The sequence below is a fragment of the Aquarana catesbeiana genome, linkage group LG12, assembly GCF_042186555.1.
Source record: "Aquarana catesbeiana isolate 2022-GZ linkage group LG12, ASM4218655v1, whole genome shotgun sequence".
Taxonomy (NCBI): Eukaryota; Metazoa; Chordata; class Amphibia; order Anura; family Ranidae; genus Aquarana; species Aquarana catesbeiana.
In genome coordinates, this window is record NC_133335.1 from 43,737,339 (window position 1) to 43,762,861 (window position 25,523).

A 25,523-nucleotide genomic window follows, 5' to 3' on the forward strand; every position below is an offset into this window, starting at 1 on the left:
AAACTAGAAGGTTGATATGGTGGAAATATGAATGCCACACAGAAAAAAGCTAATTGAAAATTAAAAAAGGAAAATTAAAAAAAACTGATAAAAAAGAAAGTCCAAATATCTCCTGAGATGGGATCAATCTCCAGATCACCAGAGTCCTACAACATGTATAGATCACAGTCCAAGGATTATAAGAGTAGGTTGCCCTTACCAGAACATCAATTATAATAGACGGATGGCTTAAATCCAGCCAGGGCCTTTGGGGTGGAAACCAATCTGCTCCGTCCGGATTCAGGATGTAATTCCCTCAGTGGATACAGGAGAGAAAATGTAACAAAAGGAACTGACCATAGTGTAGTATGATCAGATGTTTCTATGGACACATGTCCATAGAAACATCTGATCATACTACACTATGGTCAGTTCCTTTTGTTATTTTTTCTCTCCTGTATCCACTGAGGGATCCATCCGTCTATTATAATTGATGTTCTGGTAAGGGCAACCTACTCTTATAATCCTTGGACTGTGATCTATACATGTTGTAGGACTCTGGTGATCTGGAGATTGATCCCATCTCAGGAGATATTTGGACTTTCTTTTTTATCAGTTTTTTTGAATTTTCCTTTTTTAATTTTCAATTAGCTTTTTTCTGTGTGGCATTCATATTTCCACCATATCAACCTTCTAGTTTATTTTATTACTTAGCGCGGTTTAATAATATTTTTTATTTCTATTTAGTGTTGTCGCACTGTTTACTGCTGCTTATGTTATATAGTTTCTTCTAGCGCGGAATTTTTTTACCATATGCTTCACAGAACAGCTGTATTTATACTGAGAACAAATTACACACAGGTGGACTCTATTTACTAATTAGGTGACTTCTGAAGGCAATTGGTTCCACTAGATTTTAGTTAGGGGTATCAGAGTTAGGCTCGGTTCACACTGGGGCAACACGACTTCAGCGCGACTTTGCACGGCGACTTCGACGCGACTTCGACGCGACTTCGACGCGACTTCGACGCGACTTTAGCAAATTACAAGGCGACTTGAAGTCGCCTGCATGACAGGCGACTTCGCCTGTGGCCAATCAGCTCTCTGGGAGGGAGGGGGGGAGGGAGGGGTTTTCCCTGCAAAGTCGCTTGACTTTACAGAGAGATCCGACTTGGAGGCGACTTCCATTGATTTCTATGGTACAGGTCGCCTACCAAGTCGGATCCAAGTAGTACAGGGAGTACGCTCTGAAGTCGGAGCGACTTCAGTAGTGTCATTTAAGACGCTCCCATTCACTCTCATGTGAATCTCTTTCTGGGGCGACTTGGGGCGACTTGAGGGGCGACAAGTCGGATCCCAAGTCGTCCCAGTGTGAACCGAGCCTAAAGGGGGCTGAATACAAATGCACGCCACACTTTTCAGGTATTTATTTGTAAAAAATTGGAAAACCATTTATCATTTTCCTTCCACTTCATAATTATGTACATCTCTGTGTTGGTCTATCATATAAAATGACAAAATGTGGAAAATTTCAAGGGGTGTGAATACTTTTTCAACACACTGTATATATTGGTTTAAAAATCTGCTGCGGTTGTGGCTCTTGGGGCGGCACAAAAACAGATGTATTTTACACTTAGGCACTGTATTTTACTGCCGTGAGCAAGAGGCATTAGGGTATATGCACAAGGCAACAAGAGGGTCATGCAACATAAATGTGGGTGTAATTCTCTACCTAGGGGTCACAGGTGCCGCATACAGCCTGCTGCCAGCAGCTCGTCAAAATCAATGATAGGCTGAAATACACAAGGGCTGTACGCCAGTATACGCACATTGGAGCAGTACTTGTGAACAGTGATGTATGCGCTGCCCCAACCATTATTCTTTACTGTAAATGCCCAGTGACTAGTCCTCTTTAAAAGAAAAAGTATTTACGGTGTGTGCTGATAATTCCACCAACACACTTGTCAGAAGAATCAAGTTTTACAGAGGATGCTGCTAGAATTGCTGTAGGCTGTCATGTTGACTAAGCAGTATGTTCCGAATTATGCTGTGGGGTAGGCATGGGAAGGCTGCTAGTTAAATATTACTGAAGCTGTACCAATACATCTAAATTTAAAGACGTAACATACGGCTAAGGAGCTATTAAGAACAGTTGCAGCAATGTGTTTGCATCATGCGGACCTTTTTTACATGCTTATCTTACAAACAGCAAAGACTTTACATTCCCTTGTCTATTTGGATCTGTGTGTGACGGTAATGCACAGTAAGCCAGGCATTACCACTATGCACGCAGAACTAAGTGTGTTGCGCCATGATGCCTGTACCTTAGTGTGTCGCAATGTACTGATGTCAATGACCTCTCCGTTGGGGTGAGATGTTCCAAGGAAAATGGCACAGGTCTGTTGAAACTTGAATTAGGGTGCAAGAATGTTTAAAATAGATGGGCTGCCTGCAGCAGTTAAAGATCTTAATGATAATAAAACCATAACATGACTTTTAATTAGGCTTAATGTACACGGGACGTTTTTACAACCTCTCCTGAACGATTTAACAGAGAGTAACCCACGTTTGAAAATGTCCGTTTTGCCGCGTTTACATGCCGCGTTTGCGTTTAGAAGCATTTGTATTAAAAAAAAAAAAAAAAGAAAAACGCCTGCAAACGGAACACGGTTAAATGCGAGTTGCCGCGTTTAGAAGTGTTTGGCGCTTGAAATGCCTCTAAACTCAGCGTCTGAACTCATTTTTTTGCTTTCCAAAAAAGGCCTTTAACCGCTTTCTGACCAGCCACCGTCATTATACTGTGACAGGTCGGCGCGATCCCGCGAGCCGTCGCAGCAATACGTCGACTCGCGGGATCTAAATAGCAGGCGCGCGCACGCCCGCGCCCGCTGCACAGCGGGGGTGCCGATGCTCGTGGCCGGCGGTCGCGATGACCGCCGGCCACAAGAGATCGCGGGCACGAGAGGCAGAACAGGGACGTGTGTGTGTAAACACACAAATCCCCGTTCTGTTCTGAGTGACAGATCTTGAGTTCCTAATAGCTAGGAACCACGATCTGTCATTCCCTCTAGGTCAGTCTCCTCCCCCTACAGTTAGAACACACACAGGGAACACAGTTAACCCCTTGATCGCCCCCCCAGTGTTTGCCCTTCCCTGCCAGTGACATTTTTGCAGTAATCAGTGTATTTTTATAGCACTGATCGCTGTATAAATGCCAGTGGTCCCAAAAATGTGTCAAAAGTGTCCGATGTGTCTGTCATAATGTCGCAGTCCCGATAAAAATCGCCCCCCCCAGTGTTAACCCCTTCCTTGATCACCCCCCAGTGTTAACCCCTTTCCTGCCAGTTACGTTTTTGCAGTAACAGTGCATTTTTATAGCACTGATCGCTGTATAAATGCCAGTGGTCCCAAAAATGTGTCAAAAGTGTCCGATGTGTCCTCCATAATGTCGCAGTCCCGATAAAAATCTCAGGACGCCGCCATTACTAGTAAAAAAAAATAATAATAAAAATGCTATAAATCTATTCCCTATTTTGTAGATGCTATAATTTTTGTGCAAACGAATCAATATACGCTTATTGCAATTTTTTTTTACCAAAAATGTGTAGAAGAATACATATCGGCCTAAACTGAGAAAAAAATAGCGTTTTTTTTTAAAAAATGGGGATATTTATTATAGCAAAAAGAACAAAATATTGTGTTTTTTTTCAAAATTTTCACTCTTTTTTTTGTTTATAGCGCAAAAAATAAAAACCGCAGAGGCGATCAAATACCACCAAAAGAAAGCTCTATTTGGGGGGAAAAAAGACGTCAATTTTGTTTGGGTGCAGCGTCGCACGACCATGCAATTGTCAGTTAAAGCGACGCAGTGCCAAATCGCAAAAAATGGCCAGGTCATTCAGCAGCCAAATTTTAAGTGGTTAAACTCAACTGCCTAGAAGGACTATAAACGCTCCTGTGTACACATACTGATAAAGATAACATAGAGGAGAGTTCAGGAGCAGTTGAAAAAAATGCCCAATTGCTCCTAAATGTCCGTTTACCAGCAGCAGTGTACATGAGGCTAGGGAACCATTATATAATGTCTGTTGTGTTGACAAGCATAAGTATGAAGCAAATGTACTGTCTGACAGTTTACAAACATGCTATTGGAAGTTCCCAGAGTATGAGCTCCATGGTCCTTGCAAATCAATGGACACTTCCATTGCACCATATGGTAGGACCACAGAGCTTGTAAGTGAAATACATAATCCAGAGTTTCTTAATAGTGGGGAATTATAAAAAACATCTTTTTCTTGGCATTACATCTTTCAATAATGCGGGCAGATTGCATTGTTACAAATGGAATAGCAGCTGTTATGTATGCAAAGCCATATTTTGTTTTTTGCTGTTTTTGTCGAGTTTCCAAGTTTCTGTTATTTTTGGATAGAACACGGTGTTCTATCCGAAGGGTGTTCTATCCTCTGTCAGGTTTCTATTGCTGCCTTTTGCCTCCACTGGGCAAATTAATCTTTATTATATAACACAGTACAAGAAATTATGGGAAAACAAACATTTTAGATTTGTCACAGCAACAAGAGATAAGTAAAAATTTTCCAATGGGGAAACCTGTGGACTACTTTCACACAGGTGATCCCATCAGGTCTGCCTATCAGTTTTTCAGGTGGACCTCATCGGATGGTCCATGCATTCCTATAGACCAGTGATGGCGAACCTTGGCACCCCAGATGTTTTAGAAATACATTTCCCATGATGCTCAACTACACTGCAGAGTGCATGAGCATCATGGGAAATGTAGTTCCAAAACATCTGGGGTGCCAAGGTTCGCCATCACTGCTATAGACCGATAGGTGTAAACAAACTTGTGTCTGCTAACACCCACCTACCTCAGGCCCTCTAAAAATAATGGAGGACTGCGTCCTCCTCCATTTGGGCGGACTGGATTGGAGGCAGCCGGGTGTAAACATACAGCAGAGTCCATTTACTCCTGGCCAGCCATAAAGCTGAGCGGAGTCTGTCTGTGTCCACTCTGCATAAACTGAGCGGACACGGACCTATCATCCCTGCTCCATTCAGTGAGCAGATCCCCTGCTGATTAGATTGCACACAGCCCATGTGAAAGGACCTTAAGGCTACACGTACACTGGCCTACCCTGACCGCGGCCGTGGGAAAACACAAAACGCTGCAAAAACACAAATCCGCCCAAACACAGTTAGAATTTCGTCCATTTTCTGTGAATCAGTTCTAACCATGGGTGGACCTGTCGGCACTGCGCTGCTCAACAAACTTTGATTGAAAAGTTAAAGGAGTGGGGAGGAAAATTGTTGGCTAAACAGTGACTGCAGCCAGTCAGGTGCAGCCACTGTTGGGGTATTCTGACAGCCAGGGTTGCCAGCTGTCTAAATGAAACAGCCAGCACTTTATATTCATCTATGCATGCTGATTAGTGTGGATGGAAGAATTATGGGATTTCTCTAGTTCAGCCCACTATGTGTATGGCCATCTTTAAGAGGGGAAATCCCCTCACTTTAGAAACATACACTATATTACCAAAAGTATTGGGACGCCTGCCTTTACACGCACATGAATTTTAATGGCATTCCAGTCTTAGCCCGTAGGGTTCAATATTGAGTTGGTCCACCCTTTTCGGCTATAACAGCTTCAACTCTCAGGGAAGGCTGTCCACAAGGTTTAGGAGTGTGTCTATGGGAATGTTTGACCATTCTTCCAGAAGCGCTTTTGTGAGGGCTAATAAATTAGAGCGGAACTCACAAATGCGCTTCTGGAAGAATGGTTGAACATTCCCATAGACACACTCCTAAACCTTGCGGAAATCAGTTTTAATCAGAAGAGTTGAAGCTGTTATAGCTGCAAAGAGTGGGACGTCTCAATACTGAACCCTACGGACTAAGATTGGGATGCCATCTTACTTATGGTAATATAGTGTATCTTCCTACTTCCTGCAATGTCTTTAGAACATCTCCCCAACGAGACAAAGATAGGACAAAAACAGCAGTAAAAACCTGACAGAGATCTTACACATTCCCTATTCCAACCAAAACTTAAAGAGGGAGTCCCGTGAAATTTTTTTTTAAAGTCAGCAGCTACAGCTGACATACTGCAGCTGCTGACTTTTAAAATAAGGACACTTACCTGTCACAGGGTCCAGCGATGTCGGCACCCAAGGCCGAACCGTCCCTCGTTCCTCGGATGGTGCCGCCGCCATCTTCGGTATGGAAGTGGGTGAGCTCCATTTTCCTTGACATTGAAATTAGAAGTGGCACCTTATTGTGTTAATATGTGTAAGAAAATTTTCCAGTGTGTTAGAGAACTTATACGGTGTGATTTGTGAACAAAAGGTGGAAAGCAAATGTCAAAGGACCCGTGGGAGTCTATGCCCGGAAGTGGGTGCAAATACGTGTCTTAGACAGGTATCTGCACCCCCATCCCCCCTGAAAGGTGCCAAATGTGACACCGGAGGGGGGGAGGGTTCCGAAAAGCGGAGGTTCAATTTTTGTGCGAACCTCCGCTTTAAGAAAAACACCACATCTTTGATCTATTTGCTGAACCTATTCAACTTGCCAAGCTATAGACATTCTGCTCTTTTTTTAAGCAAAAATATCTAATTGTTAATCTAGCATTGAGTAGACACAGACAGGAAGAGAATAGTAAAGCCCTGTACATACAATAAGAATATTGAACAAAAAATACCACTTTCGAAGCGATCGTATGATAATCTGATTGTGTAACAACTCACCTGCCGAATCAACACAAAGCTGTGTACTAACAATCTGATTGTTAGTACACAGCTTTCATCCAAAATGTTCCAAAGGGACAAGCATGAAAATTGTTCTCGTATGATACCAGATTGTACGATTTTTGTTTATTGAGTACAATTTTCGTTTGAAAATACAATGCAAATACATTACATCACTTACGAATTTTTATTCTGTCGTACGGGAATTTTCGTACTTTAGTAACCTATTCGTTTTCGATATGGAGACTAGCATGCAAAAAAAAAGAAAAAACGAATGCTAATTTGTCCGATAATCTCATTGTATGTACAGTACTAGTACTAAGATATCATTATCAGGGCTATGAAGAAAGTTATCGGAGTGCAGAGATCTGATATGATTCTTGAGGAAATAGGACAGCAGCACAGGTGTTATACTTTCCTCTATCACTCCTCGTCAATCAAATGTATCTTGAATAATAAAGTATTATGTCCATAGAAAATCTCCCTATATGAGATAAGATCCTTCAACTGTCAGAGGTACTCCTTATGGCACTCTAGGACAGAGAATAGTTTCATCCTTTCCAGCAGTTGTGCTTTTAATCTTGTTGTTTCTGCATGCTATTTACTTTACAGGCCTGTGGCTGCACGGAGATGTGAGAGATAAGAATCCTGAGCCAGAGGAAGGGTGTGGGGAGTTTCAATGCCTGTAGGGCAATTTATTTACTATTGTGCAGCTGGAACATTATGTTTAGCAGCATACTAATATATGTCTTATAAAAGCCTCATAGTCAATGTACTACTTATGAAAGCCATAGTTTACTGCATCCAATGAGTGAGCTCCATTTTCCTTGACATTGAAATTAGAAGTGGCACCTTATTGTGTTAATATGTGTAAGGAAATTTTCCAGTGTGTTAGAGAACTTGTACGGTGTGATTTGTGAACAATAGGTGGAAAGCAGATGTCAAAGGACTGGTCACCACTACGCTGTTTCCCTGAAAATAAGACCTAGCTTGATTGTCAGTGATGGCTGCAATATAAGCCCTACCCCCCAAATAAGCCCTACCCTGTTTCCCCGAAAATAAGCCCTAACCTGAAAATAAGACCTACAAGGACTTTAACTAGGACTTATTTAGGGGGTAGGGCTTATATTGCAGCCATCACTGACAATCACGCTAGGTCTTATTTTCGGGGAAACAGGGTATTACCTGCCCTACAAACTCCCTGTGGCCAATGCTTTTTTTGTTCCTGACTTAGGCCCCTTTCACATTTGTGCAACTTCACCGCAATTTCGCGGCCACGATTTTGCCGTGATTTTACCGCGATTTGGGAGCAGTACTACTTTGTACGACTTTGCCACAACTTTGGCATTAAACATTCTAAGCTTGTGCTTACAAAGTCGTACTGAAATCGTGTCTATATTATTCAGGTACGATTTGCATGCTACTTCAGGGTTTAACATTGAGGTCAATGGACATCAACTCGCATGGAAGTTGGACCAAAGTAGTGCAGGGACTACTTTGAAGTCGGCACGACTTAAAGTCGTGCCAATATGAATGGTGGTAGTTATTGAAAATCATGGAGAATGACTTGTCATACAATTTTGCAGTACAAAATCGTGGGACAAGTCGTATAAGTGTGAAAGGGGACTTACCAAGTTTTATTCTACACTGTATCTCTTTGTGGAGGCATTAAGGGTTGTACACGTGAGGAGAATATCGGATGAATGATCGTCCATTTTATTTTTTGCATGCTGGTCTCCATATCGAAAATGAAGAGGTTACTCAACTTACGAAAATTCTTGTATGACAGAATACAACTTCGGAAGTGATGTCATGTATTGTATCGTATTTTCGGGTGAAAACTGTACTGATTAAATGAAAATCGTACGATCTGGTATCATACGAGTAAAAATGTTGTGTTTGTCCCTTTTGGATAATTTCGGATGAACTGTCGTGATCAGCTCTCGAAAGCTGTGTACTAACGATCAGATTATTGTACCATCTTTTTGAAAGCGGTATTTTTGGTGCAATTTTCTGATTGTGTGTACGAGGCTATAGGGCCCCTGTGTTAAGTAGAACTTGAGGGAAAACTGTGCAGCTCAACTTGTGAAGAGTACCTAGATGAGTGGTTCCTTCATAGGTATGGCAGTTGTGCAGATGGGTTGGGAACACTGTAAAAAGAGTCTCAAGATTTGCAAAGTGTTTCAGAGTTTTTTCCCCCCTCTTCAGGGCGAAAACCTTAAAGCCCACCTCCGGTCAAAATTATTTCTTTTTCCCCATGCAGTGAGGCTGTGCCCGCCCTGCATAGGTTAACTGCTCGTCTTGTCTAGGGGTCAACACAGAGCCTATATTCACCCAATCCTTCGATCCTGCAAAAAATGGAGCTCCACCACGTCCAATGTCAGGAACATTCCACCGCACAAGATCCCTTGACCACTGGGGGGCAGGTTCCGCAGGGACCAGTCTTGCACTTGAAGGTATCGGAGGATTATGTGAGAATATATTGGCTCTCAAATCCCCTAGACAAAAATGAGTAGATAACCCATGCAGTGTGGGCACAGCCCAACTGCATGGAAGAAAAAAATCAGCTTTAAAGTAATGTTCTATATGTGTAGAACAGAGGCTGAGTGTTTTAGAGTAGAACTGAGCTGCAGACTTGAGTTGAATGCTGGTGGATCCTTAGGTTGTACAAATCAGTGGTTCCCATCCTCAGTCCTCAGGTACCCCAAACAGGCCATGTTTGCAGGTCTTTCTTTATCTTTCACAGGTGCTTTAAAGGAGTTGTAAAGGCAGAAGTTTTTTTATCTTAATGCATTCTATGCATTAAGATAAATAACCTTCTGTGTGTAGCAGCCTCTCCAGCACCCCCTAATTACTTACCTGAGACTCATCTCTCTCCAGCGATGCCCACGAGTGTCTTAGCCATCCGGGACTCTCCTCCTGATCGGCTGAGACACAGCAGCTGCACCATTGGCTCCCCTGGCTGTCAATCAAAGTTAGCCAATCAGAGAAGAGAGGGGGCAGGGGCGGGGCCGGGGCCCGTGTCTTAATAGACACACAGGGCTGTGACTCGGCTCAGGTGCCCCCATAGCAAGCTGCTTGCTGTGGGGGCACTTGACAGGAGGGAGGGGGCCAGGACCTTAGAAGAGGAGGATCGGGGCTGCTCTGTGCAAAACCAACTGCACAGAGGAGGTAAGTATAACATGTTTGTTATTAAAAAAAAAACAAAAAAAACAACAAAAAAACAGACTTTACAATCACTTTAAATTGCAATGTCAATGGCTTGGTATTTTGGACAGCTATTTTATCTAAGAGAAATTCCCAAAACATGGCCTTTTGGGGGTACTTGAGGCAATGGTTGAGAACCACTGGTACAAATCACTAAAGACTGAGGGGAATCTTTTTTAACCAGTTAGATATGACATACTGTAGGCTTGTATATTCATAGAAATAAGGCATTAAAACATTAACGCACATTTAAGATTTTTTAAAAATGATAAAGCCAAGCTCTTTTAACTGTAAATAGATGAAGTGTTGAGAAGTATTATACTTCCTGAATTTCTAATTGGTATAATTTGTGTCTGTCTTCTGCTACCCTTTAGGATTTTGGAAGAGGAGCTCCTCGCTGTGACGTAGTGTCAGCACTGCTAGAGAATAACTGCGATCGAAACAATATTGAGCATCCTGTTAGTAAGGTTAGGACCTTGGCTGACAGACCACTGAGTGGCAAGGGCTCAGAAGGGGACATCACCCAGATGACACCACAAAAGTTGGAACTGCACCTGAGACCAGGTAAGACTGAAAAAAGACTCCTGATGAACAGTTCTCGAGGAATCCTTTGAGGCAGGGGTGTCAAACTCAATTTCACCATGGGCTGCATCAGCATTATGGTTGCCCTCAAAGGGTTGTATCTGTAAGACTTTAAAAATGTATTCAGGGCTTTTTTTCTCAGAGAATAGATGCAGGAACTCAGCCACATCTCCACCAAATCACATCAACTGGTGGGTGTGGCCAAAATGTACAGGTTGCAGTTTCAGGGGTGCGCTAGACATAGGGTGCAGTTTCAGGGGTGCCCTATGCCCAGAGTGCAGGGTTGAGAGGTGCCTTACATACAGAGTGCAGTGTTTTTTTTGTTTTTTTATCAGAAAAAAAAATGTATTGTAAGTTAGCAAAGGTACTTATAAAGGTCATAGTGTACTAAAAGTATTATGTGCAATTGAGGTAGAGTAAAACCAGTTGCACAACAAGTGTACTATCATGCATAGTAACTTATGTTTAACCACTTATGTTTTACCCCAGAAGGATTTGCCCCCTTCCTGACCAGGCTATTTATTGCGATACGGCACTGCATCGCTTTAACTGACAATTGCGCGGTAGTGCAATTTATGTCCTTTTTTTCCCCCACAAATAGAGCTTTCTTTTGGTGGTATTTGATCACCTCTGTGATCAAATCCTTTTTTATTTTTTGCACTATAAACAAAAAAAGAGCGACAATTTGGAAAAAAACACAATATTTTGTACTTTTTGCTATAATAAATATCCCAAAAAAATAAAATGTAGCACCCTCTACCAATAGGTAGGTGCTAGTATAGGATTTTTACTAGGGAAACTGTCAGCACAGGTAAATTTAGGCAGGCCTGTGCTTTGAGCTAGGCCTGTCTGTTTTGATCTGGGGGCAGGGAGTGGTTAGTGCAGCAGTGGGTGTGACCACCTGTGCTCTAGTTCTGAGGCACCTCCCCTGCTTCCAGGGAGAATGTTCTGGAAGAGGGGAAGGGCCTGGAACTGAAGTGGCAGGCAGCTCATGTGGGAGCCCTGACCAATCCCCAACTGGTATTGGCATGGGGCAAGCCTCTTATATAAGCTGAGGTAATAGGCCACTGGGGGGAGTTGTCGGGCGGGTGAAGTAGAGAATGGAGTACTAGACAGAAGCAGGAGGGAACCCCCATCTGGGGGGGTGCGCCGATCGCAGGAGGTGGCCTGGGGAGAACTGTGAGGGAACTTCACTTCTACATGGTCATTAGTGAAGTCCTCATCATTACACGGCCATTGATGAGGAACTCCTGGAGCAGAGGGGCAGGTGAATCTGTCGGAACGTACGGTCCGGTTAAGTTTCCATCATGGGCTCGGGGCAGAGAAAGGTCTGTGAGTGTACCACAGTGGAGGGCTGGATGTGCCAGGAAGTCTATGAGGGAACTTCACTTCTACACGGTCATTAGTGAAGTCCTCATCATTAAACGGTCAATGAAGAGGAGTCCTGGATCAGAGGAGAGACTGTGGGGAGTTGTGTCAAATCGATGTGGCCTGAGGGCACAGGATTTGCAAGCAGGGCTAGCTGGGAACAGTAGTCCATCGCTTAGAATGTACTTTTAGACTACTAGGCCTCCGGGGAGAGGTACTGCAGGCCTTTGGCCTAGTAGCAGCGAGCAACCAGAGTCTGCATGAGGAACTATTCAGAGTGGGTCCTTTTTGCTTAAAGAAGACAATGTGTCATTACACTAATAACTACAGTATAAGTTGATGTCCTCATCCTTACATGGTCATGGGTGAGGAAGTTCTGGAAGCAATAGTTTGCAGGAGTTATGCAGAGGAGGAGCAATAGTCTGCATGGTGATGCAGGGAAAAGACTGTAGCTGCTAAACATGCACATCATTCCTTCAGGCTCAAACTATGTGCTAATCTGTAAAATCTCTAAATATGATGGCAAAGTGAACTATTCTATGGGCATCCCATATATCCCTTTCCCCAACCAAGTTGTTGGGGTTAACACTAGGGATCGATCAAGGGGTTAACTGTGTCCCCTAGGTGTGTTCTAACTGTAGGGGGGATGGGACTGACTGGGGGAGGAGACCAATCGGTGTTCCTACTTAAGAGGAACACACGATCTGTCTCCTCTCCCCTGAGAGAACGGGGATTTGTGTGTTTACACACTTACATCCCTGTTCTCATTCTGTCACAAGCGACCGCGGGTGCCTGGCGGACATCTCGCTCGCCAGAAATGCGCATCGGCTCCAGGGACATGCAGCGGGCGCACCTACTATGACGTCTTAAAGGAGCGACGTATAGCTACGGCGATTTGCACAGCCGTGCCAACCTCCTATAACTGCAGCGGCTGGTCAGCTAGCGGTTAAACAAACGAACAAACATTGACTCAGATATCTGAGAACAGACATCCCCTGAAATGTGTACCATCCGTAAATGTGCAAGGAGAGAATGGCGTCCCAAACAGGAAAATTACTGCAAAAGCAGCATCCCCATTAGGTAAAGTGGCAATCCGTATTCCAATACCTGACCGGAAATTCGAGAGCCACATACTCCCGCTTTCCCACCTAGACCTGGAGCAGTCTGGTGAGAACTAGTTGAGGAGGGGCCACCTCCGGGCTCTCTAGCCATTCCTGCCATATTCTGGTAAATTTAGAGTGCAGTGTTTAGGGGTGTGCTATGCACAGTATGCAGCAAGGTTCAGCTCTCTTTCACAAGCTGTCCACATTCCACCTCCACCCCTCCTCGGCTCTGACCTCTGCACCATTTTCCCATATTCCCAGCGCACACATTCCTGTAGAGATGGCTGTATTTGTAAGTGGGTGCTGAAGCGACCACCAGCTGGAACCATATGTAGTCAGAGAAAGCAATATCCCCAGCACAAAAGGATGATCAGTGATCACATCACCACAGCAGAAAGCAACACCTTGGAGCCACACAGGACCCCCTCTATGCCTGATGAAGGGGTCCTGCGTGGCTCCGAGGCATTGCTTTCTGCTGTGATTATCTGTAAGAACCGCTGAGAGGAAAGCTGTTCTTGTAAACACAGAAGGTTTCTGTGTTTACAAGTGACAGTGGTGAGCGCGGGGAACAGAGGGCGAGAGCCGCAGTTCCGCCAGGTTCGGGCCGAAAAAAGCCCTGGATGCGAGGGCCACATGAAATGACCTGGCGGGCCAGATTCAGTCCACAGGCTTTGTGTTTGACACAAATGCTTTTAGGTTTTACAGAATATGCACACTTCCTAAATTTTCAAAATAAAAGTAATACATAAAAGGGGACTCTAGTCAAACTGTCTTTTTTTTTTTTTTTTTAAGTTTTACCTGTCCAATACACAGGAAATGCCCTACAAGCCTGATTTTATCTGTAGACTTGTATGCATTTCAGATGATTACACCAGCTTGAGGCCTCTTTCACATGGACGTTCCAATCGGGTCCGCCTGTCTGTTTTGCAAGGGGACCCGATCGGAAACCTCTATTCTTCTCTATAGAGCGGTGGATGTAAACAAACATGTGTCGGTTTACACCTGCCTACATCCAATCCGATCAGCCAAAAAGATACGGATGGGGATCGCTCCCTTTCCGTCAAGTTTATCATGGCTACTAAGCCCTGATACCGTAGTCAGTTTATGCGCCTCCATCATCCCGTTGTCTCTACGCTCTCCTCCTCTCCCCCCCCCCTTCCTGTCAGCTAGTGTCAATGCCCGCCCCTCCCTGCCTGCTACTATAATAACTGTGTTTTGTTAATTGAATCCCCTTTGTTCCATTATGTTATGTGCCCTAGTAGCTTGCTATGGGGGCACTCAGCAGGAGGGTGGGGCTAGAAGTGGCAGTGAGGGACCCTGAGCAGAGGAGTATATGGGCTGCTCTGTGCAAAACCACTGTATTATGTATTTTCTTTATTTTAGTCGAAAAGTATAAATACAACTTTTTAAAAAATGTTTTATTTATTTTCGAAGCAACTCTTTGACACTAAAGGCCGGTTCACACGGGGGCGACTTGTCAGGCGACCTAGCCGCCTGACAAGTCGCCTCCCGTTCTGTACAATGGAACCGTTCTAATCGGAGCGACGCAAGTCGCTCCGACTTAGAAGAAAGGTTCCTGTACTACTTTGGGGGCGACTTGCATAGACTTCTATACAGAAGTCGTCTTGCAAGTCGCCGCGGCAGTCGTGTGCAGGTCGCCTCGGTGAGGCGACCTGCAAGTCGTGCCGCTTCTAATGTGAACCGGCGCTAACTTTGTTGTCTTCAATCAAGACTTTATTATTACTTTAAGCGATTGAAGAGAACGGAGTTAGTGCCAAAGAGTTGCTTCGAAAATAAATAAAACAATTTTAAAAAGTTGTATTTATACTTTTCAACTATAGTAAAAAAAAATACATAAAATAAGTTGCTATGCATTGCATTTGATGTAAAGAAGGGCTACATCATTGCAGACAGGTCTGTTTAGAAATAATTTTATTTTTTTCAGTAAATATGAAGTACATGGAACGAGTTGTATGATGTTCTGAAGTTCTTTTCTAAAAGGTCCATTTTCATTTATCTCCCAGATGATTCCAAGATCTTCACAATACAAGTTCGGCAGGTGGAAGACTATCCACTGGACATCTACTACCTTATGGATCTGTCTTACTCTATGAAGGATGATTTGGTAACCATCCAGACCTTAGGAACTCAATTGGCTGACAGGATGCACAAAGTAACCAGCAATCTCCGCATTGGCTTTGGGGCTTTTGTGGATAAGCCTATGTCACCTTACATGTATATGTCTCCACCAGAGGTCATCACAAACCCCTGCAAAGAGTAAGTAATAAGACTTTCTTTAGCCGTTGCTGACTGGAAGGCAACATATTCTGCCTTAGGTGGCAATAAAGGTACACTATATGGCCAAAAGGTTAAGGACTTGTGATTACCACACCTATATATATGAGTTTGTTGGACATTCCAATTTAACCCCCCCCCCACTCCCATTTGTGGCTTCAACAAGCTCCATTCTTCTGTGAAGGCTGTGTGTGTGTGAATTGATTTTCATTCGGCAAGAAAACCATTTGTAAGGTCAGGTACTGATGTTGGACAAGAAGACCTAGCTTGCAATCAGCATTCCAATGTACCCCTGTGGTGTTTAGAAGGGTTGAGGTCATCCAGGTTAATCCACACCAAACTCCTTATACCATGCCTTTTTGGAGCTGGATTTGTGTGTAGGGTCACAGCCATTCTAGAACAGAAAAAGATCTTCCTTAAACTGTTCTCACAAGGTTGCCCCTAGAGTGAAGGTGTGATGGTCAGGTGTCCACAACTTTGTGGCCATATAGTGTGTTTTCACTGGGAAAAAAATTTTAAAGATGTAAAGTGTATTTACAGGCAAAACATATATTATTTTAATTTTGGATAGGCTTGAGGCTTTAGAACCCATGCCAAGTTTTTTTTGCTGTCTACATCCTCGCTGGGTAGATTAATTCCCTTTTTCTTGATCAAACATCACGGGACACAGAGTATTCATTACATAGGTGATTGGACACTGGGTAACCCCAATTAAGGAGAATTCCTCCCCTATATAACCCCTTCCATACGGAGAGGACCTCAGTTTTTTCACCAGTGTCTAAGGTGGTTGGTCACGTAAAACATGTGCTGTGAAGAAAGCTCCAGTTTGGTCCCTGCGGGGGCTTGAAGGGCTATGCTGACTGGATCCATATCTCGGGCCGATATTTTGACTCCCAAGATGTTATGGTACCCGGGCCTCGTCATCCGAAGAAGCGAGGTTTTGCCTGTAATGCCACGTACACACGGTCGGACTTTCCAGCATACTTGGTCTGGCAGACCAGAGTCCGCCGAACAATCCGACCGTGTGTAGGCTCCGGTGGAAACAAGTTTTAAATCTTTCCGTCGGACTCAGATATGACGCAAGGGCAGGGTATTGCATTTCGCGCTCGCTGCAATAGGAAAAACAAATTTTCCTATTGCGGCGAGCACGGGGCATACCAGGCCCTTAGGTCTGGTATGGATTACAAAGGGAAACCCCTACGCCGAAAAAACGGTGTGGGATCCCCCCTAAAATCCATACCAGACCCCCAATCCAAGCACGCAGCCCGGCCGGTCAGGAAAGGGGGTGGGGATGAGCGAGCGCCCCCCCCCCTCCTGAACCGTACCAGGCCGCATGCCCTCAACATGGGGGGTGGGTGCTTTGGGGGAGGGGGAGCCCTGCGGGGCCCCCCACCCCAAAGCACCTTGTCCCCATTTTGATGAGGACAAGGGTCTCTTCCCGACAACCCTGGCCGTTGGTTGTCGGGGTCTGCGGGCGGGGGGCTTATCGGAATCCGGTAGCCCCCTATAATAAGAGGGCCCCCAGATCCCGGCCCCCCCACCCTATGTGAATGAGTATGGGGTACATGGTACCCCTACCCATTCACCTAGGAAAAAACTGTCAATAATAAAACACACTACACAGGTTTTTAAAATAATTTATTAAACAGCTGAGGGGGGGTCTTCCTCCGGCTTCGGGGGTCCCTCCGGTTCCTCTTCTCCCGGTGTTCCAGTTCTTCGGCCGGCTCCTCCGCTGTCTTCAGGCCGCTCTCTTACCAGCGGAGGTCCGGACTTCTGGGCTTCTTGTCTTCTTCCCTCTTCTCTTCTCCAGATGTTGACACGACGGTCTGGCAAGAGAGCGGCCTGAAGACAGCAGGGGAGCCGGCCGAAGAACTGGAACACCGGGAGAAGAGGAACCAGAGGGACCAGAGGAAGACCCCCCCCCCCCGAGCTGTTTAATAAATTATTTTAAAAACCTGTGTAGTGTGTTTTATTATTGACACTTTTTCCCTAGGTGAATGGGTAGGGGTACCATGTACCCCATACTCGTTCACATAGGGTGGGGGGCCGGGATCTGGGGGCCCTCTTATTATAGGGGGCTGCGTGCTCAGATCAGGGGTCTGGTATGGATTTTAAGGGGGACCCCACGCCGTTTTTTCGGCATAGGGTCTTCCATTTATAATCCATACTAGACCTAAGGGCCTGGTATGACCCGCGACGGGGCTCGCAAGGTGTCAATCTCGCCGATAAAAGCGGCAAGATTGACTTCCTTTTCTAGCCCTGTCGTACCCGAGTCACGTTCAAAATGAACGGACTTCTCCATGTGTGGGCAAGTCCGTTCATTCTGAAAGTCCGTCGGAAAGACGGGCGGACTTAGCCCGCCGGAAAGTTCGGTCGTGTGTGGGCAAGTCCATCCGTTTTAAAGTCCGTCGCACCTGGCGGACAAAGTCCCTCGGACTAAGTATGCCAGAAAGTCCGATCGTGTGTACGTGGCATCAGTCTCTCTTTGGAGGACTGGGCTCTGAGAAAACCAGGCTTGGTGTACTATTAGAACAGTGGCATGAAAGTTTCTGGCAGAGTCTTTTACAGAGAAAAATTAATAAAGGGGACAACCAAAATGATAATGTTGTTACCTGAACAGAGGAAGCTAACAATTCAAATGGGGACACTTGTTTTGGTAACAACTGTCTAAGAAGAGAATTTATCTCTCTTAACAGAAATTTCTTCTCACTTCCTGTTGTCTCTCAAGGACAAACCCTTCCCTGCTCTATTTAAAAGAAAAAAAAGGATGGTTTGGCTATACATGCACTTTAAAAGGAAAAAGTGAAACAGTTCAGACACCAACTGATCAGTTCAATGTCAACACAGACAACAAATAGACACGTTGGCTGGAGTTATCCTTTCAAATAAACCTCTTCGTTCTAAAAAGTGGCAAAACAAATGAAATGTGAGCAACCTTAAATATCTACATGGGCTCCCTAAGCACCCTGATACCTGGGGTATTCTAATATGCAAATATCATCCTAAGGAAAGCAACTTGTGGGTTAAGTGACCCTGTCCCATCTCCTGGACCTTATTTTTTTCACTAAGTTACTGTATCCCAAAATTGTTGGAATTCACTTTTTTCAATGCTTCTCTAGCCTTAGCACATTTGATCTGTTCACATTCTCCTGCCAAATCGCCTTTGGATAATCTTTTAGCCTCAAATCCTTTTGTGTCTACCAAGTATAGAGCTATTATAAATAATTTAAGACATGCTCTGGCTAGATGGCCATGAATCTCCTGAGCAATGCAGGCTAAGAACACAGTGATCACACCAAGTAAATGGCCAACGGTATGTGTACTTACCAACATTTCACTACAAATTTCAGAAAGCACTTTTGTTTTCTACAGTGAACTATAATACAGAATTGAAACACTAAACTTCTCTGCATGTCCCATTCACCAGACATAACCAAATACAGTTCTGTTTATACTATACATACAAAAGACATGTAGCACTCTAATCTGATATAAAACACTGTACCTGCAGCATGACCCTACCATGATCATATAATTTTGTTACACTACATATAAACTATATTGTCAAAAGTATTGGGACATCTGCCTTTACACACACATTACCTTTAATAGCATCCCAGTCTTAGTCCGTAGGGTTCAATATTGAGTTGGCCCACCCTTTGATCTGAACATGATCAGCATATAATTCTAATATTCACTATATTTCCAACATGCTCTGATTACTGGATATTAGGGTTGTCCCGATACCACTTTTTTAGGACCGAGTACAAGTACCGATACTTTTTTTCAAGTACTCGCCGATACCGATTACCGATACTTTTTTTAAAATGTCACGTGACAGTGTGTTTTTTTTTTAACAGTGCTTTCTTTTTTTGTGGGGTGGGGGGGTGGGGAGGGGGTGAACGGTGTATGTGTGTGTGTTTTGGTTTTTTTTTTATTATTATTTATTTATTTACAATTTTTATTTTTTAAAATAATATTTTTTTTTATACTTTATTGCAATATGTGTTTTTTTTTTTTTTTTTTTTTTTTTTATTAGCCCTGTTGGGGGGCTTTGGTGAGATATCAGGGGTCTTAACAGACCTCTGATATCTCCCCCTTGAGACAGAGAAAGAGACAGAGGATAGAGATTCCCCAGTCCCTTTCTCTGCAGCCTCAGCTGCACTGAGAATGAATGGAGAGAAGACAGCGGCTCCTCTCCATTCATAAACTGAGACATCGTAATCACAGAAGATTACAATGTTCAGTTATGTGAATGGACAGAGTCAGCTGACTCTGTCTATTCACAAAGCAAGGAGGAGGAGGACAGCGGAACGGAGGGGGACAGAAAAGGAGAGGGGATCGGAGGTGACAGTCACAGCGGAGAGGCACAGAGAAGGAGAGGGGATCGGAGGTGACAGTCACAGCGGAGAGGCACAGAGGAGGAGAGGGGATCGGAGGGGACAGTCACAGTGGAGAGGCACAGAGAAGAAGAGGGGATCGGAGGTGACAGTCACAACGGAGAGGCACAGAGGAGGAGAGGGGATCGGAGGGGACAGTCATAGCGGAGAGGCACAGAGGAGGAGAGGGGATCGGAGGGGACAGTCACAGCGGAGAGGCACAGAGAAGGAGAGGGGATCGGAGGTGACAGTCACAGCGGAGAGGCACAGAGGAGGAGAGGGGATCGGAGGTGACAGTCACAGCGGAGAGGCACAGAGGAGGAGAGGGGATCGGAGGGGACAGTCACAGCGGAGAGGCACAGAGGAGGAGAGGGGATCGGAGGGGACAGTCACAGCGGAGAGGCACAGAGAAGGAGAGGGGATCGGAGGTGACAGTCACAGCGGAGAGGCACAGAGGAGGAGAGGGGATCGGAGGGGACAGTCACAGCGGAGAGGCACAAAGAAGGAGAGGGGATCGGAGGTGACAGTCACAGCGGAGAGGCACAGAGGAGGAGAGGGGATCGGAGGGGACAGTCACAGCGGAGAGGCACAGAGGAGGAGAGGGGATCGGAGGGGACAGTCACAGCGGAGAGGCACAGAGGAGGAGAGGGGATCGGAGGGGACAGTCACAGCGGAGAGGCACAGAGAAGGAGAGGGGATCGGAGGTGACAGTCACAGCGGAGAGGCACAGAGGAGGAGAGGGGATCGGAGGTGACAGTCACAGCGGAGAGGCACAGAGGAGGAGAGGGGATCGGAGGGGACAGTCACAGCGGAGAGGCACAGAGGAGGAGAGGGGATCAGAGGGGACAGTCACAGCGGAGAGGCACAGAGGAGGAGAGGGGATCGGAGGGGACAGTCACAGCGGAGAGGCACAGAGGAGGAGAGGGGATCGGAGGTGACAGTCACAGCGGAGAGGCACAGAGGAGGAGAGGGGATCGGAGGTAAAAGTCACAGCGGAGAGGCACAGAGAAGGAGAGGGGATCGGAGGGGACAGTCACAGCGGAGAGGCACAGAGGAGGAGAGGGGATCGGAGGAGAGGGGATCGGAGGGGACAGTCACAGCGGAGAGGCACAGAAAAGGAGAGAGGAACGGAGGGGGATAGCGGAGAGGGACAGAGGAAAGGAGGGGACATGGAGGAGGATGGAGTGACAGTCAGCGGTGAGCGATCACCGCTGTGTCACTAAAGCAGCTGAAAGCCGGCGGGGGGGGGAGAATCTTGTAACTCCCCCACCGCCGATCACAGCTGTCCTCCAGGTATCGGGTGAAGCATCGGGAGCATTTGCCCGAGTACAAGTACTCGGGCAAATGCTCGGTATCGGTGCCGATACCGATACTAGTATCGGTATCGGGACAACCCTACTGGATATGATCATAATACAGGTCTTACACACACTATACCTCCAACATGACCTCACCACTGGACATGATTGTAATGTGATTCTAACACACACTATACTTCCAACATACTTCCAAAACGTGTGAAAAGAGAAAGAGACGAAGATTGGAAAGGAAACAAGAAAGAGAGGAAAATAAGAAACAAATCAAAAGAAGAAAAGACAGTCTGAACGCCCTCTGAGAGCTGATTGGAGCGAAGGGACACCCCTCCCTTCACACAGCACACAGGAACAGAGCTGAGGCTGTCAATCTGCTGGAGATCTCTTTCTTGTCACCATTTTTCTCTTGGTCTCTGGAAGACTTGTCAGAAGTGATTTATGCTGATAGCAGAGAAAAAAAGCAGCAGATAGTAATGTCACTTAGTACTTTTAATTGAGACAAGTTAACACTATATAGAGTAGGGGTGCCACCTGTACGGTTTTCTCCCGGACAGTCCGGTTTTTGTATGATGTGTTGGGGTTTACTTCTGCCACAGACCTGGACACATCATTCACACAAACTGCACCGAGAGTGACATGTCTCCCCTCTCCCTGACAGCAGCTTGGTTCAGCAGAGCAGAGCACAGTGTCAGTGTATCAAAGCTCCTCCCCTCCTCCTCCTTCTCCATTCTGTACACACAGGAGAGGGGAGCAGGGACACACTGATATCAGGTCTGTAGAAAGTTTTTATTATGCTCTGTAGATAGAGGAGGGAGGGGGAGAGCGGGGCTGGAAAGGAGGACAAGGTAGAAAATATGTGGTGTGATTGAGGGGTTAGGAGGATATGTGCTGGGGGGCTTTGGCAGGGGGAAGATATGCTAGAAGTGTGGATTGGGTTTGAAATCTGGCAACCTCTCCTTGCAATCTCTCTTCCTTCCCAAAGGACCCTTCCAGCACATATCCTACCCCCCCCCCCCCCCCACTTGCACTGGCCCTCTTCTCTCACAAAGCGCCCCCCCCCCAGCACATATCAGACCCCCCCAAGTGCCCCCAGCACATATGGGCACAGGCTACATATGATGGGCACAGAGGCTGTATGATTGGCACAGAGGCTGCATATGATGGGCACAGTGGCTGTATGATGGGCACAGAGGCTGCATATGATGGCCACAGTGGCTGTATGATTGGCACAGAGGCTGCATATGATGGGCACAGTGGCTGTATGATTGTCGCAGAGGCAGCATATGATGGACACAGTGGCTGTATGATGGGAACAGAGGCTGCATATGATGGGCACAAAGGCTGTATGATTGGCACAGAGGCGGCAAATGATGGGCACAGTGACTGTATGATTGGCACAGAGGCAGCATATGATGGACACAGTGGCTGTTTGATGGGCATGGAGGCTGCATATGATGGGCACTTAGGCTGTATGAGTGGCACAGAGGCTGCATATGATGGGCACAGTGGTTGTATGATTGGCACAGAGGCTGCATATGATGGGTACAGTGGCTGTATGATGGGCACAGAGGTTGCATATGATGGGCACAGTGGCTGTATGATTGACACAGAGGCTGCATATGATGGGCACGGTGGCTGTATGATAGGCACAGAGGCTGCATATAATGGCCGCGGAGACTGTATGATGGGCACAGAGGCTGTATATGATGGGCACAGTGGCTATATGATGGGCACAGGCTGCATATGATGGGCACAGAGGCTGTATGATGGGCACAGAGGCTGTATGATGGGCACAGGCTGAATATGATGGGCACAGAGGCTGCATATGATGGGCACAGAGGCTGCATATGACGGGCACAGTGGCTGCATTTTATGGTCACAGAGGCTACATTTTATGGTCACAGAGGCTGCATTTTATGGGCACACAGGCTGCATATGATGGGCACAGTGGCTGCATTTGATGGGCACAATGACTGCATTTTATGGGGCACAGTGAGGCTGCAATTGATGTTTTTTTCCCAGAATTTTTCAGTTTGTTTGCGCCCCCCCAAAAATTTTGAGCACCAGCCGCCACTGCCCCCCAGAACATATCTAACTCTCCCCACCCCTCCCCCAAGATATATCTGACCCCTGCATTCATTGCAGAACACTCACAATTCAGCCAAAGGCACTGTTTGCTGCAGCAAGCTATGCGCCACATTACTACTCTCTTTCAGGCCACCAAAAGTGTCCCAGGTCTTTTACAAACTTATAGCATATACCCCCCCCCCCCCAAAAAAAAATACCGCCGCTAAAGTGTTCGGGTTTGGCTTGAAGAAAAGGTGGCAACCCTACTATAGAGGGATATGCTTTGTTCATATTTAATGTCTATGACTTATTTAGAATTGTCCTATGCAGGAAGGATTAGCTCTTCAGGCTACACATCACAAAATGATTGGCAAGAAGGTTTAATCCCGCCTCATCTAAAAGGTTTTTGGACTTGTTGGCCTTACCATGGTGGTTATTTTTCCTAGACAGTATTTATGACTTATAGAATGCCTTAAATTGCTGATTGAAGTTGCTATTCAGTGCATTCAGTAGCAGCTAAAAATATAGAAAAAAAAATATTTTTATACTGTGGTCATCATTGCTGTCTTGGAGAGGTTTGATGACTTTGAGGGCATTATCTGTATGGGTATTCTTCCTGTGCTCATGTTAGTTTCCTATGGATGATCTGGTTTCCTCCCACAGTATAAAAATATAATGATAGACAATCTTTCTGTACTGTGTGTCATGCCTGTGTTCCTTCAGGCTTATCCATACTGTTCTTTCAAGATTCTTTCAAGATTCTGTCAGCTTCTAACTTTTTTGCTGATACAACCACTTCCTGTCTACACCCTTCTTGCTTGAAAACCTGTTTTAGCATCCAGTGCCATAATATAACACCTGACTTACTTGGTGTTTTTATAGGTTTTAGATGTTATGTGCCTTGTTTATGACCAGTCTGGACCTTGACTACCCCAGTGTACACTAATATGAAGTAAACCCTGTTAGTGTTTGTGTCATGCAGCCTCAGACCATGACACTCCCACCACCATGCTTGACTGTAGGCAAGACACACTTGTCTTTGTACTCCTCACCTGGTTGCCACCACACACGCTTGACACCATCTGAACCCGATAAGTTTATCTTGGTCTCATCAGATCACAGGACATGGTTCCAGTAATCAATGTCCTTAGTCTGCTTGTCTTCTGCAAACTGTTTGCAGGCTTTCTTGTGCATCATCAATAGAAGAGGCTTCCTTCTGGGACGACAGCCATACAGACCCATTTGATGCAGTGTGTGGTGTATGGTCTGAGCACTGACAGGCTGACCCCCCATCCCTTCAACTTCTGCAGCAATGCTGGCAGCACTCATATGTCTATTTCCCATAGACAACCTCTTGATATGACGATGAGCATGTGCACTTAACTTCTTTGGTCGACCATGGCAAGGCCTGTTCTGAGTGGAACCTGTCCTGTTAAACCGCTGTATGGTCTTAGCCACTGTGCTGCAGCTCAGTTTTAGGGTCTTGGCAATCTACCTATAGCCTAGGCCATATTTATGTAGAGCAACATTTTTTTTTTCAGATCCTTAGAGAGTTCTTTGCCATGAGGTGCCATGTTGAACTTCCAGTGACCAGTATGAAAGAGTGAAAATTTAACACACATGCTCCCTATTCACACCTGAGACCTTGTAACACTAACAAGTCACATGACAGCGGGGAGGGAAAATAGCTAATTGGGCCCAATTCTGACATTTTCACTTAGGGGTGTACTCACTTTTGTTGCCAGCGGTTTAGACATTAATGGCTGTGTGTTGAGTTATTTTGAGGGGGCAGCAAATTTACACTGTTATACAAGCTGTACACTCACTACTTTATATTGTAGCAAAGTGTCATTTCTTCAGTGTTGTCACATGAAAAGATAGAATAAAATATTTACAAAAATGTGAGGGGTGTACTCACTTTTGAGAGATAATGTATATCTCCCAAAATTAATGAATTATTATCAAATAAACTGGTTGCATTTTTTTCAAATTAGAGGTTCTATTGAGAAGATGGGTTCAGTTGAGAGTACACTTATTACCAAGTGTAGGAAACCAGCTCTATGTCTGTTTTCCTTACCTGTAACGTGTCCACCTAGCATGTAAGAGATGCCTCCATTGAGACTCCAAGGATTTTTCTTAGCAGGCAGATTTCAATGCAGCTGCTGTTCAGCTTTCAGGAAATACTGAGGTAGAACGGCCGAAAAACACTCCACAAAAAATAACTGGTGACGGTGTTCCATTTGGGACCGTAAAGCTGCGTACACACGATCGGACATTCCGACAACAAAATCCTGGGATTTTTTTCCGACGGATGTTGGCTCAAGCTTGTCTTGCATACACACGGGTGCACAAATGTTGTTGGAAATTCCGATTGTCAAGAACGCGGTGACGTACAACACGTACGACGAGCCGAGAAAAATGAAGTTCAATAGCCAGTGCGGCTCTTCTGCTTGATTCTGAGCATGCAAGGAA

General features: G+C 45.4%; 1 protein-coding gene across 1 annotated transcript in view; it reads left to right on the forward strand.

Moving 5' to 3' along the window:
• ITGB3 (integrin subunit beta 3) overlaps positions 1 to 25,523 on the forward strand; it is a 135,877-nt gene that overhangs the window by 24,694 nt on the left and 85,660 nt on the right. The window contains exons 3-4 of the mRNA XM_073607661.1: positions 10,319 to 10,508; positions 15,022 to 15,274. Of these exons, the coding sequence (XP_073463762.1) occupies positions 10,319 to 10,508; positions 15,022 to 15,274 (443 nt within the window). The remainder of the gene's footprint in view (positions 1 to 10,318; positions 10,509 to 15,021; positions 15,275 to 25,523) is intronic.